We start from the raw sequence: 18,993 nt of genomic DNA, 5'->3' as shown, positions 1-18,993 counted from the left end.
TATATATATTAGTACTAAAATGTTGTTTTCATGGTAGTTTTACTTAGTTTCACACATTTGCAGTGTTCCCCTAAAATAATCATGTCAAACTATATTTGCATAATAAATGTGTAACGGTAGAGGTATGCTAATTATATGTTTGCTGTGTTTGTATGAATGTTTAAATGTTATGTTTCCATTCCTCATCTTTAGAAATGAGACACTTTGTGAATTATTGTGAATGTAGATGGTTAATTGTTGTTAGTGAGTAGACAGAATTCTCCCTGCCAGCATGCTAATTTGTTTGCAGCCATCAATTTGTTGAGGCGATCTATACTCTGAAACACTAATCCGCTCAACAGCTGTGGATATTTTTCATTAGACCCCATTCATAGCTTGATGATGAATGCAAATATGTTAGCAATTTCGCAAGTTCTGTGTAAATTAATCAGTGGAAACTGATAATTGTTTGTGAATGCCAAGACAGTCCATTACCAGACAAAATCACACAGAGGCCTCAAGGTCCGCATTTCAGATTTGTTGACATCGTTGGATTACTGACTGAAACTCTGGAAAGTTTTTATTTAGTGGCATTCATGTAATGATTGAAGTAACCTGAAGGTTTCTTGTTTTCAGACCTCGACCGCTACGGTGAATATAATGGTGACTGATGTCAATGATAATGATCCTGAGTTCGGTCTTCTGCTGCCCCTTAATCTCACAGTTCAAGAGGAAGAGGCAAATGCTTTTGTGGGTCAAGTAAAGGTAAGACCGCAAACATTCTAAATTATTTCTACTTGTTCTCCTTGCTGTTTGATCTCTAAACTATTTGCTCTGCAGCTGCTTTCTGCCCTCTGGAGTCACAGAAGATGAAATCCTGAAGTTTATACTTCAGAGTTTAAGAGCGTAACTTTGTGGTTATACTATTCTGATCCCTCATCACTTGTTGTTGACTTAAATGAGTCATTCACCCAGAAATTAATATTGTAAGTAATTTTTCCAGCCTTGTGTCACTTGCAAGCCCACATTACTTTTTTTGCAACACATGAAAAATGAAACGGAATTGCAAAGGCATCTTTTAAACCTGTTATAATTATTTTAAGTTTCATAAAAGATACAAAAGCATCATACAAGTTTCATAAAAGTAATATTGTGCAGCATATTTGGGGACTTTTTTTTTTTTTTACGAGAAACAGACCAACATTTCTGTTATTTACTAAAAATCATCATCTCTGAGCCATTCTTCACTCAAAGCTATTATGACTTCAGAAAAATTGAGTTTTGGTGAATTGTGAGAGATGAGAATACTAAACTGTGGACCTGAAGGCATAATCAAATTAACCAACATAATTAACAAATGCAAGAGGCAGGATATGTGTACAACTTTCTGAATGGCAGCATTCCAGTTCTCTGGAAACTTCTCTTTCAAGTTTTTGTGCATCTTTCTGCAGACAGCAAATGTTTGAGAGCAAAAATGTTGCAAAATCTGTGTTGGGAAATATTTTGCCCTATTTTTCCCATTTGCATGTGTTTCTATTGAAATTACTGGGTTTTGACTTCAAAAGAATTCTCAAACATTGTTAAATGTGACTGCAACTTAGGCAAGACATTATAGGTGAACGGTAAAAATATGGACTAATACTAATAGAAACTAATATAAAACTAATAGATATCAACATACAGTACTTTCCCCAGTTGATCAATCCCAGTACATGAAGACAATTACAGTTTTTCTCGATTGCTTAAACACATTTCTTGAAACTATGCCTTGTATTCTCAAAACAGTAAACACAAATCCATAACGTCTCACCCAATTCCCCAAACATCCTATGTTCAGGTCAAAATTAAGCTCTACACTCAAAACCATTCACTCTTGCTGAAAAACCAAACTTTTCCCTTAGACATCACACAAAAGCTTTCAAAAACACACACACTACAACATAGTATTACACACTGGTGCAATAAATTCAAAACGATACTGTATATCCAAAACTGGTAAGTTATGTTGCTTGTGGTTCTCCCCCTCAAAAACCTTTTCACATGAACACAAAAGACACAACCAATATATACATTGGCACATTTTTATTAATTCATGTACTACACAGCACAACTGTAAAAAATTAAAAAATTATTCCGCCTCAGCATCCCGTCTTTGTTCTGGGTCAGGCCAGAGAATCTCGTCCACATCAAAGGCTATATTGGCCCTAGCCAGGCAGCGAGGATAAAATCCTCTTGCATACCTTATCCACCCCTGGCATGCATACTGATATGTCTAGGCAGCCTTCTTCCATGGCCTGGAGGAGGTGAGCACGGATATAAGGACATTTACAATAGCCCGATGGCCAATTATGTTCCTCCCCCTTCTCTTTCTTTTGGTCAGGTTGAAACCAGCCTTATCCACAAAGATAATTTCATGGGGAACAGGCTGGCCTTCAATCTCAAAGATTCTATGCAAAACACATGAAACACAGTAGAGTAAATCACTGCCCTGAAGCACAGTTCAAGAGGGCACAAATGGCAGCATAAACTGCTATACTGTGATGGTACACAATACTTCATACAATATCAAAACTCATGAACGTATTCCACTCGTTGGTCTTTCACGCTGTCAGAGTTTTGTTCAAAAGGGACGCGGTACGCACGTTTCATCCGGAACCGGTGCTTTCGGAGGATACGATCAATTGTGGAGAGGCCGATGGCATTTATCCCTCGAAAATGATGATTATCCTCAATCACTCTCCTTTGAATCTCTCGCAGGCGGATTACATTATTGGCAATAACCATGTTTACAAGCTCCCTCTCTTGCTCCTCCGACAAAAGCCTTAGCCTGCCTCCATCAGGTGGTCGTCTCTGTGTCCTACAAAAATAGAAGCACTCATTACTGTAACACATCCTTTTTACAGGAAAACATGGCAACATACTGAAACTCTATCTGTATAAGAGGAAATTTGATGCATTTCTTTATTACAGTAGCATAGTGCAACCAGCCTCCCTCATAGTCATACCATGGACAAGGACATGGTCAACTAAAGTGGCTCGAATTTCATCTGAGACTGCTTGTCTCCTTGCCCTTCTTCTCCCTCCTCCTCCTCCTCTCCCTCTCCCTCTCCCTCTCCCTCCTCCTCCTCTCCTCCCTCCCCCTCCTCCTCCCCGTTATTACTAGAGCCCAACCGATACAGGTTTTTTGGGGGCCAATACCGATATTAGGGAGTAAAAAAAGGCCGATATCGATATATTGCTCTAAAGTTACTGTACAGAGCAGTCTTACTGTAAGTACACCTACCTGTTTTCCTCTCTGAAGGTTCTGATGATGGAGGCGATGGTGAAGTGACTCAAATTTGGCTGTACTCGTTGCCCAGCCTCGCTACTGTCTTTACACACAGACGAAACTTACTAGAGAAGTGTGACATAATATACCTCTGTAAATAAATACAATTTAACTTCACGTCTCGCGCACTTTAATGCCCTTTGAATGTAACGTGTATGTTCCCTTCGAACTGGAACCATGGCAGAATATCATGTGAAGTCCACTTTCCCACTATGTCGCGAACGCGGCGGCGGATCTCCACCAAATTCGGGGGATCCCTTCAGCTCAAGGAGCCCTCTCGAACGCCACCCTCCTCCGCACGTCGGTAGCCAACCGGGATCACCAGATTGGTCAGCGCCCGACCACGAAATTAACCTCCCGTAACTCCCGGACCCCGGGGGCTAACGATGTGGGGGTGGTCTCATTCGAAACGGGAGATGTACTCTCGATTCGGCATTCTCCGTTACGGAGATATGGACGTTCAAAGTTTCAATGGTATTCCATACACTTAATAATGATCTTTAAAATAGCATCATATGACCCCTTTAAAGCATTTCATACAGGTTGCCAGTAGCAAACAATGGAGCGCTCTCTACTGGACAAACTACGTAATTACATCATTTACAAGCATTTTATCTGCGTTTTATGTTCTGTAAAAAAAATTTCATATCGGCGGCATATTCACTGATATGATATATCTGCGACAGGCTCATATCGACCGATAAAATTGACAAAATGATATATCGGTCGGGCTGTAGTTATTACCTGTAGTATCCTGCCTTAAGATGTGACCTGATCCTAAATATGGAGCAACACAGTGAGTGAGGTGTTAAACCAGTTCAAACCAATACATCTTGTGTGGTTTTAAATGTTACTGACTGATTATTTAATAAGAATCGGCTCATAAGAGCCATTTGTTTCAAGAATCACTATTACTATTGCTCATACTTAAGGTTAGGGATTCAAACAAGCCCCTGTGTTGCAGAAGTAATTCACTTCTGCATGTGATTCCTCCTAAACTATTTGCTTTACAGTTACAAAATCTCAAATCATGGGCTCCTGCTCCTTTAAATCTGTCATGGTTACTTTCACCGAGCTTGACTGTTCTTTTGTACAGTTCTATTTGAGGATTTCAATCCCTTCCGTGGTCTCATATGACCGGTGTTAATCAGTGCCTGCTGGGGCGTGGGTGTGACGCCAGCAGCTGGAGTGTCTTCCTCTGCCCTCTTGAGCCCTCATTTCACTCTCTCCCCATCGCTCGCCCAGCTGGATACACCCGCAGCATACCCGCCAAATTCCCTGTCCACTCCACTGTTTATGATTTTCCAATTAAAGAAATGTAATTTAAATAATTTGTTACCTTCGGGGACGTCCTGTAATGAGCAACTTTATTGGGCTCTGTTAAGCTGCGAAGAGTTGTAATTAGTGGTCTAGATTAATAGAGCCGCACTTTGTCATCAGAATAATCACAGGTTAATACTGGCAGACTGTTTATTAGCAGAGCATTCCTTAAACATGTCTACTTCGCATAAATATACGTCAGACCTCATGAGATGGGCAGGCATCATTTTCCAGGGCTTTTGATTCCTGCATTACTTTCCGTACCCACTGTATATATATATATATATATATATCTCATAATGTATTTGCTGGAAATCAGAAAGGTTTATTTTTGGATAATCTAAGTGAATGCTTTCTAAAATATTGACTTACTTATGTAACACTTAAGGTAAAAATAACCAAATAAATAAATAAATAAAAAGAGATAAAACTATGGGGCCCCTGCAGGGACATGGTGATGGTAACTAAAATTATATTATTTTGCATTCTCTCACAAAACTTTTGCTTTCCCCCGAGAAACTTTTGTGGTGGAAATAATATGAGATGGGACGAAAAACTATTTTTATGCTTTTACGAGTGAACAGAGTTTCTCAGGGGAGCGCAATAAGTGTGCGAAAGAATGCAAATGTTTTGCAAAAGAACGCAAAGTTTTTCAGGGAATCACAATACTTTTGCAAGACAGTACAAAAGTATTTTCCTCCCTTATATATTTTTTTTTTCCATCACCATGTCTGCTTAGAGAGTCTGTACAAAACGCTGAAGCTAATATTTAAAACAGGCTTGTTATTGATATAGATTCCAGTTTTGATTCAATTTGATTAATTTGGCTTTGTTTGCAATGTAATGTCCATTTTGCTTGAACATATGAAAGGAATTGTTTCTTTGTTAATGTTAATGATTATACAGGACAGTGTTTTAAACTTATACAACTTGTCTTTTGGAACTATTCAGCACAACAAAAATGGCTCTTAAGAGTCATTTGTTTCAGGAAATCAGGTACAGTAACACTTCTTCCACTATCTTTTTTGATTCACTAAAAGCAACTCGTATGAGTCATAGTTATTTTTATAAATTGAACCGTGTGGTTGAGCTGTATGTTTAACTCTTTGAAAACAATCATCTTAGTAGAGCCATTTGTTTGTGAATCAGACTGCACTGCTCTTGTTAGTTTTTGCATGAAGCCTGCAAAATAACTCAATACACTGTAAAGATAGAATCTAGAATTATAATTTTTTTGCTTCACATTAAGCATAGACTCTGAACCCACTTTCACATCTAGAATTGTGACACATCCCACTCCATATTTTACTCCCTGTTTTTCACATGTAATTAATGTGAAAAATTCCTACTCACTGACATTTGCACAAATATTAATGCCGTGGTATAGCAAAATCCCTACACTTTACAACGCCAGTGCTTTTGCTAATTGTTCACCTCTCGACAAGGTGATATTTGTGTGCGTGCCACAGTACGACAAGCTTCATTTACAAAACCTCACTTGTCCTGAATTCATTTGGAGCTCCTGACACGTCTCCCAGCGAGACACATTGGACATGGTCCAAAGCTTAACGCTAGCTAAACATCCCCTACGGCTAACGTGGAGCAGCAGAGGTTTCCATATCATTAGAGAAATACCCACAGAGCTCTATCAGCGCTATCACAGCAGAGCCTGCATTGCTGCTGATATTACACCTGGCCAGCGTGCTCATTTCAAATGACTCCAAATACGCCACAGCATGGGCAATTTAAACTTGTTTGAAGTCCGTTAAGTTCAGGCCAGAGAGTCTCGTCTCATTGTCTGCAGTTGGAGAACTCGTCGGTTGACATGCTGTCCATATTCTTGTGCTTGTTTTTCATCCGAAAGCTTTTTATGAACTCGTGTACTTGCCATTTTGATGTGGGCTGAAGCAGACACCTTAATTTTCTGCCGGCCTTCTCTTTGATGTATTTGTCTGCATTCCGTCAATACGCCTCATAATGATTTCAAATCAGGGCAGAAGTGAGACAAATAAGTGGGCAACTGTTGTTATCAGAGGTGCTACAAATGAGTGTGAAGTATGACTGCTAATTAGAAAACATAGTGAAAACTTCTCTTTCTGCCATTATTTGCCTGAAAATGCAATCATCCTTCATAAAGCCAATGTGAAATGCCTTTCACAACCCACTTATTTGCGTATTCTGAAGTTTTTCCAAGAAAAAACAGTATGTTCAGCTAGAAAAAAAGGGACTTAGTGGGTGTTTACATGACACCGTTTTCAACAAAAAATGGAAAACTTTTTATGTGTTTTGTCTGGTCATATACACGACAACAGGGCCTGAAAATGCAAACTTTTGAAAACGGGTGCAGGTTTTTGTCAATTCCATTATCATCTCCATGTAAACTGCAAAAAAACAAAAATTTGTGAAAACACTGATGTCAAGCACATGTGTATTACATGTTCTATAGATGTTCTACAGTACATAGGTATGCAGGTGCAAAGTTATTCTTTACAAAGTGACATCGCCAATACAATAAGTCTGAATGAGGATCTGTACACAAAGCTTTTCAAAAATGTAAAAGCAAACTTTTCAGGCTTTCATTGTCTTGTAAATCAAAATTGATTGGATTGTGAAAAATGGAGTCAAATTGTTGATAGCAAGAGGCTAAAAATTAAGAGGGATTCATGAAGTCAGTTGAAAAGAAAGTTGTTTTAAAAGTACCGCAAGTCATTACATTTTGACGAAAGATTACAAAGACTGCGGAATCATTCGCATTACGACCAGAAAAGTGCATTAACATGTCAGAAGGGATTTTAATGTCATGTTATCTTTAAGGACAAAGCTTTATTGTTCCCCATTTCATGATGCCTGATTTTGGATGCATTTGGAGTGAAATGCCTTGAACAAAATCGCCAACTTTCTGATAATCTGCTAGTGGGCCCACAGCCAGGTTAGTTTGCTTCACTGGATTCATGTGGTTGTCAGTGCAAAGTCCTCAGATTGGCTCAACAATAGTGGCATGTTGTCAGATTTTTTCTTATTTATTTCTTAACAGTCTAGAGCTATCACAGAGACAGGTGAGATATTTAAGAAAGCACATTTCAGCTTGCTGCTCCATAAAAAATAGCAACGTTTATAAAAAAAATAGCATTCTTTATCACCTCCTACTGGGCCTCATTTACGAAACGAACGTACGACAGAAAATCGGGCAGAACATTTTTTGCGCATGTGAAGGATTTTACACGGATATTAGAACATGAGTGAAGTATAAAGCCATGTTTAGGCTACATAATGAATAATAGTTATGCAAACAAATGTTACAAATATGGCAAAAATGGAAACATTTGGATTCTTGTGGTATGAGACAAGCTCGTGAGCCCAATGCCGTTTCAGTTTTGCTTGACATTTGTATGCTGTTTATAATGAATGCCACTATAGCCTAATTTGTTTTGTTTTTTTATAGTTGAATATATAATTTTATAACTACTTATTTTTCATTCTTTTTCTGTTCTGAATACCGTTAAATTTAAAATATTTGTTGTAGAGTGAGAGCAACTAAATAAGCTGTTTATATTTATGAGTATTTTAATATACATATAAATTACATAAATTAATGTAGCCTAATTGTTTGCAATTACAATGTTAACGGGTGTTTTTGGAGTAAGATACATTTTTCTTTCATGAGATTACTTCCTCTTTTTGGCCGGGTTTTGTTTCTCCGTGTCGTAAACTCTATAGGGGCAAGGCTTCTAAACCGGGGTGTTTTTAGGGGCGTGATATTCAAATGACGATTATTTTCTGCCGCCACATTTATCAATCTGCGATCATTCGTACGATGAGATTGGCGGCATACTAATGTTTCATGAATCACACGTGAACTCTGTCGTAAGTTGATTTGTGCGCACGGATCTGCGCTCGTTTCTACGTTAGATTGATAAATGAGGCCCACTGTGTTTTTACAAGACAAACACACGCCCAAACACGAGCTAGCATCGCATGGCATTTCTGCTGTGCCCTATATTCAAGTTTAATTAACTTTCGATTGATTACTGAGAAGATGAATGCTTTCATTACCGGCTTTTGCTTACCTTAGCATGTGATAACGAACGCACAGGAAGTTCTGCCATCTCTGTAATGCTATCTTTATTTTATGTTTGTTTTCATACCGTTTTTTTTTTTCTTCTTTTTTCAGCCTTATTTTCAGAGTGCAGTTAACCTACGTGTTTCCAAATAACCAAAATAATGATATTCATTTAGTGCAGCAAATGAAAGAAAAAGATTTCTTGACCTTAAAGACAACATAGCTTTTTTTTTTTTTAATAAATAAACATTTTATTTAACTTTTAAAAATAATATATATATATATATATATATATTTATTATTATTATTATTAAACTCCTTTTTCGTACATTTCATCAATAACCCCAGCTGTTTTTGAACTGCATTGCCCACATTGCTGTTGGGTAATTTAGTTATAATTTCCATGTATAAATAACAACTTTTATTTTATAAAAATACGAAATAAAGGACAATTTATTAATAATTTAAAATAATACATTTAAAAACATTTAATATTTTTATTTAATTTATTCATTCATGCATGCATGCATGCATTCATTCATTCATGCATACTGTACATTAATTCATGCATTCATTCTGGAACGTTGTAATCTGTTATTCACTCACTTATTTATTAAAGCAGTTTTAACACCAGCTGTTTTTTGAACCGCATTGTCCAAAATGATGCTGGGCAATCAAGTTATCAATTTCAACTTCCTACTTCAAAAAGTGCAACAAAATGACAATTGATGTTTAATGTTAGCTTGTAAAAATAGATAATACTGTTTTCGCAGAGATTCAGATGTATAATGTCATGCAAATATAATGGAGACGTACACAGTTAAGGATAAACATTTACTTTTATGCAAAGAAAATGCATCAGTGACTCAAAGTTCTTATATTGATAATAAAACCTGTTTATGAAAGCATTTGCACACACCTGCAAAGCATATGCTTTGCACATTGTACATAATTTTCATTATACATCATTATACATCATCTTCTGGGCATTGGTTAGTGGAATGCTATATGTGAAACCAACCGATACATGGTTTACTTATAGTTGTCTCTGTATCTGTGTCTTTGTGATCCCAATCTGAGATTGGAGAAAGTATTTTGATATGGAAAACAAAAACAATTTTGTTCTTAGCAATCACATTGTTAATTGTTGATGAAAGTGGCAACCACTGTAGATGTTATGCTGTGAGCTGTTAAAGGCTTTTCAATTGCCATAATAAGTGTCTTATTTAGTATTATTTTGGACTGGTTTCCTTTTTTCTAATTGAAGAACAGGCCACATCCCGAACTTTTCACTTTCACTGTTACTTTTGGCAAGTTTGGTGGGCTTTAAAAAGCACGGTGTCACCACCGCTTCAATTACTGCATGCTAAAACTTTTTCTTAACCGTCTGTGTCACTGACATTTTCTTTAAGCATGTATCTCTTAATTATATATGAAACACCTCAAATTATAGAAGACATCACTGTAACTCACAGGAATGAAAGGAACATTTGAAGCAAGCTTTTATCCCTTCACTAATACATATTTTCGAGCTTGATTTTTCGGTTTCTGTTCCTTTAAACATGGAAAATGTGGCTCTTCAAAGACCTGTCAAAAGGTCGAGTCTGTCATTGGGTTTCAGTTTTGGCGGTAGTAAAAGAGTCTAGTCCTGACCCTTTGGCGAAAGACAGCGTATGCTCTATCTATGTCTGTACAATTTATAGCAGCCAGTCTTGGAATGCTTTGTTTCAGGGCTTATCAGAAACAAAAGCACTTTGCCCGAGTGTCAATGAGGCGCTTTCATGCACAAGTGCTGAACGGATAAGAAGCGGATAACACTGTTGGGAGTTTGCTTGATGCCATTAAATCTGATATTTAAGGTCTGTCTAAATGGAGAAACTTGAGAGGCCACAGAGGGGAAGAGACGCTTTATTGATGGTCCATTTGTCATTCCCAGGTCATTCCATTAGACTTTCTTTCTTCCATGAATCAGAAAAGAAGAGAATTTGAGGAAAACCCTAGCTGCTCTTTTCCATACAATGAAAGTGAATGAGAACTAACAAAAATAACTATCCAAAATAAAATGAGTCATATGGACTAATTTTATGATATTTTTTTATAGTGCCTTTGCATCCTTTTTGAAGCCTAAAAGCTTGTCGTATGGTTTGGAATGACATGAGGGTAAATAAACAATGGCAATTTTCATTACTGGGTGAACTATTCCTGTACTGTTATGATTTAGTATGAATTTTTATTGGTGTCTGTGAGCTGAGTGTACATAATTGCCATGAGAATGTCAAAGAACAACACCATGCACCTGTCTGCACCACTGCAGGGAGTCACAAATCTTGCTGGTGTATTTGTTGATTGTCTCATCACTCTGCTGATGAAGCAGGTGTCTCTAGGGGTGTGTGTGTTTCGGTGACTCCGTGTGGTGACGTGTTGAAATGATAAAATAATAATTTCACAGCCATATGGGCTATCACAGAAGACCTGAAAATATGAGGGAATTTTAAAATTGTAATGGGAATGCCATTGGGATTTTGATAACACTTTACAGTAAGATTCAGTTCATGTGGATTAAAAAGTTTACATTAGTTATTGAAGGTATCATGTACTAACAATGAACATTTTTGCAGCTTTTATTAGTAGTAGTACTAGTACCTTTATTATCCCCTTCAGAAAATTCTGTTTCAGTGGGTTTCAACATGCAAAACAATACAACAATACTACATAGCAACTATTTAATCTGTTATTAAGCTTTTATTGTTCATTGCTACTGCATTTTTTTAAACTAATGTAACTTTGTAACATTAATCAATCAAATAATATCTGTTCATAATATTGATTATATTATATCTAACATGAATAATATGCATGTTGAAATGAACATTAACTTAAAGGGGTCATATGATGCGATTTCAAGTTTTCCTTTCTCTTTGAAGTGATACAAGCTCTTGGTGCATAAAGAAGATATGTAAAGTTGCAAAGACTAAAGTCTCAAATCCAAAGAGATATTCTTTATAAAAGTTAAGAGTCAACCACGCCTACCTAAAACGGCTCGTTCTAACACGCCCCCACATGTCTACGTCACTATGTGGAAATATTAGCATAATGCCGCCCAAATGTGCTAGCAAAGAAAGAAGACGTGGTTTCAGGAACAGCTGTAGTGTTGATGCAGCCATGTCAGGGAGACACTGTGTGATTCAGTATGAAAGCAAAAACACTTAAAAAAAAAAAAAGGGTAAATTCCAACTTTGCTGTGACAATTTGGCGCTTCTTAATCGGCGACTGTAAGTATGTTTTGTTATTAGTTTTAAGTATTTGCTATTGACTGTTCAAATGCGGAGTTTTGTGCAGCGCAGAGTAACACGCCGTGTGTGTGTGTGTGTGTGTGTGTGTGATTGTGTGATTATCATGCAGACCGACAGAGTGGATGGACACACACCTCAGTACAGCAATCAGCTGCCAGGTCTCACCACATTTCAAACTGGATTCTGCTCAGAGAGAGAAAGACAGAAAGGAGAGGGAGAAGAAGTAAGAAACTGTCCAAACTTTCGGGCTTGAACTGATGGTAAAACTAACAACATTATTAACTGTCTTGATATTTACTTTGAAAGCTGAAGCTGAAGCGATTATGGTAAGGGGCGTTACATTTCCGATGCATACTTGTGGTGTTCGGCCAATTTTTGAACATTAAAGCATGTCAACATATTCTGTTACACCAAATACACAAAATAATGATCTTTAAAATAGCATCATATGATGACCCCTTTAATAATTAATTAATTAAAGCTGTAAAAGCATTGTTCATTGGTAGTTCATAATATAAAGCTATTTTACCAAACTGAACCTGAAGTGTTACCAAAATGTATTTTATATACAGTATATTATACCAAAAATTTGGTATAATGCATACACTACTGTTCAAAATATTGGGGTCATTTTTTAAAGAATAAATTATTTAAGTTAAATTTCAAATAATTGCTGTTCTTTTGAACGTTCTTTTTATCAAAGAAATGTTTCATAGTTCCCACAAAAATATTAAGCAGCACGACTTAGGGTCATGTGATACTGAAGACTGGAGTAATGATGGTGAAAATTAATTTACAGGAATAAATCACAGTATTTATCTTAATAGAAACCCGTTATTTTAAACTGTAATACTATTTTCACAATATTACTGTTTTCACTGTTTTTTATCACATAAATGCAACCTTGGTGAACATAAGAGACTTCTTTCAAAACTTACTAACCCTCAAATTTGTCCATAAGGGTCTTATTGATATTGATTGTTCACTGATATAAAGAAGTATATATGTTTAAATCTAATAATTTAAAATATAATGCAAATGGTATGACATGCAAATGAAATCTGCCAAACAATCTCTTTATAATTTTTACTAAAAGAAACAGCTGGGAACATTTTGGAAAATTCAAGTCCGGTTTAAAATGTCCAGCAAGCACATATGAGTGTAATTGTCAAATATCCATATTATTTTGTCTATGTAGTGTATGTTGCTTCTTTTAGATATCTATGTAAATGTATGTGTGTGTTCTCATCCAGGCCACTGATCTGGACCTGGGTGTTAATGGGCAAGTCCGTTACCAACTGGTCAGTCACAGAGATCTCTTCAGGATCAGCACTGATGGCAGTATCTTCACAGCTGTGCCTCTGGACCGTGAGGAAAGGGCTCAGTATGATTTGGTCGTGCAGGCTTCAGATGGGGCCAAAGACCCTCGCCGGACCACCGTCACACTCTCCATCAAAGTGCTGGACGTGGATGACAACAGTCCAGCCTTCTCCCAGCCTGCATATCACATCACACTGCCAGAAAACAGCCCGGTGGGCATGATTATCCTCAATATCAGTGTAAGTTACACAGATGCGCACACATACCACATGCATATTCAACACATCAAACACAGCCAGATCAAAAACATGACTCCATGAAATTAGCCTCTGGAAAACATTTATTTCCTAATGTTTCTAATTTATTTTCTATTTTCTTAACTTGACAAGTCAGACATGTTTTACATTTGTAAAGTGGTTCTTGGCTGGTTAATTTATTTGGAATATGCAGCTTGTTAACCTGACTTACTGAGAGGTCCTTAGGGAAAATCCATAACATTTTTGTAGCCTGCTTGGAAGACGTTCTTTAAACATCTTTTTTTTTTTTTTTTTTAAGACTAATCATTGTTAAATTCATTTACATTGGTCATTGCCTTATCATGAACTGAGAATGAACAATGCTTGTAATGGTTTTTATTTATTAGCTGAAAATGTACTCACCTTTTCCACGACATTCTAATTTATTGAGATGCACCTCTAAATGAGTTTGTTTCTTCATCAGAACAGATTTGGAGAAATTTAGCTTTACACTTATTCACCAATGTATCCTCTGCAGTGAATGGGTGCCATCAGAATGAGTGTCCAAACAGCTGATAAAAACATCACAATAATCCATAAGTAATCCACACGACTCCAGTCCATCAATTAACAACTTTTGAAGCAAGAAAAAATGTGTTTGTAAGAAAAAAATCCATCAAGACATTTTAACTTCAAACTGTTGCTTCTGGCTAAAATCCATAATATTGCTTTCTCCAGTGAAAAAGTTAAGTTTAGCTTAAATCTCATTCAGACGAATGGTCAAAATTCTGTCAAATAATGCAGTTATGCGTTCAACATTATTGACATCAATCCTTGATGTAACATGTTTTAATGCATGACTATCATATGCACTTGTGAGATTTGAGAGCTGTGGCTTTCTTCAATATGTTTTCTTGTGTTTTCCATGGAAGAAAGACATAACGATGAGGAAATGATGACAGTCTTTTTTTGGATGAGCTATCCCTTTAAGCTTGTTAAAAAAGTCTGGGGGGAACTCCAACACTCAAAAGACAACATATGTTGGTGACAGTTGTGCTTATTTTTTCAGCAGGATATTTGGTAATGCTAGTATCTACTAGCAGGTTATTGAAATGTGAATGCCTTTATATTTTGTTCTACATTCAGCTGTTTTCTTCCTTTGATAATTGGCCGTTGTAGCTACATGCACTATAACAGCATCTCATTTCTTCAGTAGTTCTCAACTGGATTCACTTCAGGACCCAGATTTTAAATTGGACGTTTAGTAGCACAGTACCAAAATTGTTTATTGTACACAACAGAATTGCTCAAACACAGTTTTTTTTGTCACTTCTCAATGCAGCGAGTGACAATGAGTACAAGTACCTCCTGCTGTGCAATAATCTACTCACTTGTGATCCAGCTGTTTTTTGAAAAATACTTATTTTTAATATATATAGTTTGTCTGTTTCTAAGTGCTGCAGCCAATAAATCACCACATTGTGCTGAAAACAAACGTCTCGAGGTTACGCATGTAACCATGGTTCCCCGAAGGGAACGAGACGCTGCGTCGAACGCTTTGGGAATGCCCCCGGCGAGACCACGTTCTGAAGCATGTGTGAAATCAGTCCAATAGAGAAGCGAGACGTCATGAGCGGGGGTGACGTGAGCAACCAGGAAGCATAAAGGCGCATCCGGCAAGCGCACGTTAGCTTCTGTGGAAGCGAGTGCCTGCAGGGATGCAGGGAGTATGGCAGGGAGACGCAGTATCTTGTTCCCTTCGGGGAACCATGGTTACATATGTAACCTCAAGACGTTCCCCTTCAGGAACTCGAGCTGCGTCGAACGCTTTGGGAACGAGAATACCAACTGTGCCATACGAGCAAGTCCCTGTCTGGTGTGTATCTGGTGAGCACATCAAGACGAGAGATCTTGGGACCCTGGGGTAGATGTCAGGTCCAGGCTGTAGAAATGGATGAATGTGTGCGGAGAGGACCAGCCTGCCGCAGCACAAACATCTTGAAGGGCCACACCCACTGATAAGGCCTTGGAGGCCGCCATACCCTTAGTTGAGTGTGCTATGACCCCTATAGGTGACTGGAGGCCAGAGGACTCATAGGCCAGTGTGATGGTCTCTACCACCCACCAACTCAGGGTTTGCTTGGTCGCTGGAACACCTTTCTTAGGTGGACCAAAGCAAACAAATAACTGATCTGCCTTATGCCACTGGGCAGCTCTGTGAATGTAAGCCTCCAGTGCTTGCACTAGACAGAGCAGATTGAGTCTTTCCTGGCCTGCTTCCTGGAAGGGAGGAGGACAAAAGGCTTGCAGTACAATGGGACCCGGCGAGGATGTGGGCACTTTAGGGACATACCCGGGTATTGGGTAAAGAAATGCCCTAGCCATGCCCGGGGCAAAATCCAGGCATGATACAGAGAGTGCCTGAAGGTCCCCTATCCTCTTCAGCGAGGATATAGTGACTAAGAATATCGTCCTAAGCGTGAGGAGCTTGTCGGAGATATCTTCAATGGGTTCGACGGGAGCTTTGCACAGAGCCTCCAGAACCACTGCCAGGTCCCGTGAGGGCACCTTGGTGCGCTGTACTGGCCTCAACCAGACCTAACAGTCTCTGATACTGTTTGACAGTGAGTGACTGGCCTTCTCTCACTCCCCTCACGGCTGTGAGAATTGCTTCGATATGAGCAGGAGACAACTGTGCCTGCATCGTTGCCGAATCCCACACCACGCCCAGATAAGTGGTTCTCTGTAGTGGAGAAAGCACACTTTTCTTGGCATTCAGCCATAACCCCAGCTCTTTCATAGGGGCAAGGATGACATCTCGATGCCGAACCGCCATCTGCTCTGACAGAGCTAATATCAAAGTGAATTCTGTAACTACTCTCTAAAGTGTGCAGGACCCATTGTGAGACATTTGGCAGAAGTTTCCACGCTGTCAGAAAGTCTACTAAGGGAACCAGTCTCTCGAGACTGGCCTCTGGTGCCACTAGAGGAGCCAATTCTGTGCCCTGAAGCGGTTGGCCGGGCGGCAACTGGGAAATTTGCTTGCGGGAGCCCACTGAGCCCTGAAGCACCGGGAGTGGCAGTGGTATCAGTGAAGCTCCCTGAAGGCACTGAGGAGGATCGGGCACCATATACTGAGGTGTGTACCTCTCCTCCCCAGGGTGTGCTGCCCTCAGGGTCCTGACAATGGAATTGTCAGGACTGCTTGGCCGAGGTCCTCTTGGACATAATAACAGTCCGCAGATCTGCTTTCTGTTTAGAGGACCCCAACCGAGAGCACTGTCCCACCCCCTGATCTTTCTGATGGTATGGGGGTGGTATGGGTCGTGACGTTCGGACAGATTCAACCACATATGTCGCTCCGTAGCCACCAGTGCTGCCATGGAACGGCCGATGGCTCTGGCCGTTTCCTTGGTGGTTCAAAGCGACAGGTCATTGGCCCGACGCACTTCAGCGACTACGTCAGATTCCTCTTCTTCCCTATCGTCCAGGTCTTTTAGCAGGTCGGCCTGGTATGCCTGCAACACCGCCATAGTGTGCAGACATGCACTGGCTTGACCTGCTGCCTTATAAGCTTTCCCAACCAGGCAGGTTGTCAGATTTACTGGCCTGGTGGGAAGCTTCGGGTCCTTCAGGGACGATGCTGAGGATGGGGAGAGATAGCTGGTGAGCATCTGCTCCACCGCCGGCTTTGCCCCATATCCCTTTGCCTCATATCATTCAGCCCTGTGATGGTTGAGTAATTGGATACTGTAGGGCTGAAGAGTCGGGACGAATATGGTTTATCCCACGATCTCGTGACTTCAGTATGGAGATCGGGGGAAAATGGAAGGCCCCGTCGTGAAGGCTGTGATCTAGCTTTGAGGAAGCGCTCATCCAGCTTGCTCTTGGGATGAGCGTTCTGTTTCTCGGCTAGGCATTCGATGTTCAGTTTGGCTACAGCAGAAGTCACGACCTCCACGAGCTCCTTATATGCGAGGGACTGTGGTGACGAGCTCCTCATACGCGAGGGCTGCCCGTGCATGCTTCGCTCCCCAAACAGACGACGCACAAATTGACACACGACTTGAAACGCCGTCCGCTCGCCACAGATTTCGATTTACACTTAGGCATTTTGAACTCGCTTTCTATACAAATATTCTCCTGACTGACTGAGTGCTTTTGCTTACACACACACACACACACACACACACACCACTAATCGCTGAAGAGCAAGAAGCTAACGTGCGCTTGCCGGATGCGCCTTTATGCTTCCTGGTTGCTCACGTCACCCCGCTTGTGGCGTCTTGCTTCTCTATTGGACTGAGTTCACGCATGCTTCAGAACGTGGTCTCGCCGGGGGCATTCCCAAAGCGTTCGACGCAGCTCGAGTTCCTGATGGGGAACCATATTTAGTCACATTAATGTGATCTGAATGGTATTTTCTTTTACCTTGTGTAGTTTTGTTCATACTTTTCAAGCATAAGGACATACAGTGCAATGAAACGTTTTTTGCCCCCTTCCTGTTTTTTTTTTGTTTGTTTTTTTTGCATATCTGTCACACTTAAAAGATTCAGATCATCAAACTAATTTTAATATTACACAAAGATATCGCAAGTAAATACAAAATGCAGTTTTTAAATGATGATTTAATTTATTTAGGGAAAAAAACTGTCCAAACCTACCTGGCCGTATGTGAAAAAATAATTGCCCCCTCCTGTTAAATCATGAAAGAACTGTGATTAACCACATTATTTTAGATAGCCACACCCAGGCCTGATTACTGCCAGACCTGTTGAATCAAGAAATAACTTAAATGTAACCTGTCTGACAAAGTTAAGCATGCTTAAAGAGCAACACATCATGCCATGATCTAAAGAAATTCAAGAACAGATGAGAAACAAAATAGTTGGCATGTATCAGTCTGGAAAGGGTTATAAAGCCATTTCTAAGACTTTGGAACTCCAGCGAAACATGTTCAGAGACATTATTTACAAATGGAGAAAACTTGGAACAGTGGTGAACCTTCCCAGGAGTGGCCGGCCTACCAAAATTACTTCAAGAGCGCAACGACAACTCCAGGAGGTCATAAAAGAACCCAGAACAACATCTAAAGAACTGCAGGCCTCACTTGCCTAAATTAAGGTCAGTGTTCATGATTCAACAATAAGAAAGAGACTGGGCAAAAATGGCATCCATGGGAGAGTTCCAAGGCAAAAGCCATTGCTGACCAAAAAGAACACAAAGGCTCGTCTTACATTTGCCAAAAAAATATCTTGATTATCCCCAAGACTTTTGGGCAAATATTCTGTGGACTGGTGACAAAAGTTGAACTTTTTGGAAGGTGTGTGTCCCGTTACATCTGGCGTAAAACCAAAACAGCATTTCATAAAAAGAACATCATACCAACAGTCAAACATAGTGGTGGTAGTGTGATGGTCTGGGGCTGCTTTGCAGCTTCAGGACCTGGACGACTTG

The 18,993-nt window shown here is 39.4% G+C and overlaps 1 protein-coding gene across 1 annotated transcript in view; it reads left to right on the top strand.

The window, feature by feature from the left end:
- LOC107654051 (protocadherin-15-like) overlaps positions 1-18,993 on the top strand; it is a 224,722-nt gene that overhangs the window by 122,849 nt on the left and 82,880 nt on the right. The window contains exons 21-22 of the mRNA XM_016440948.1: positions 616-744; positions 13,234-13,539. Of these exons, the coding sequence (XP_016296434.1) occupies positions 616-744; positions 13,234-13,539 (435 nt within the window). The remainder of the gene's footprint in view (positions 1-615; positions 745-13,233; positions 13,540-18,993) is intronic.

The sequence above is a fragment of the Sinocyclocheilus anshuiensis genome, unplaced genomic scaffold (assembly GCF_001515605.1).
Source record: "Sinocyclocheilus anshuiensis isolate Anshui unplaced genomic scaffold, SAMN03320099.WGS_v1.1 scaffold454, whole genome shotgun sequence".
NCBI classification, from domain to species: Eukaryota; Metazoa; Chordata; class Actinopteri; order Cypriniformes; family Cyprinidae; genus Sinocyclocheilus; species Sinocyclocheilus anshuiensis.
Note: the sequence above shows the minus strand (reverse complement) of the source record. Positions and strands in the feature narration are given on the sequence as shown.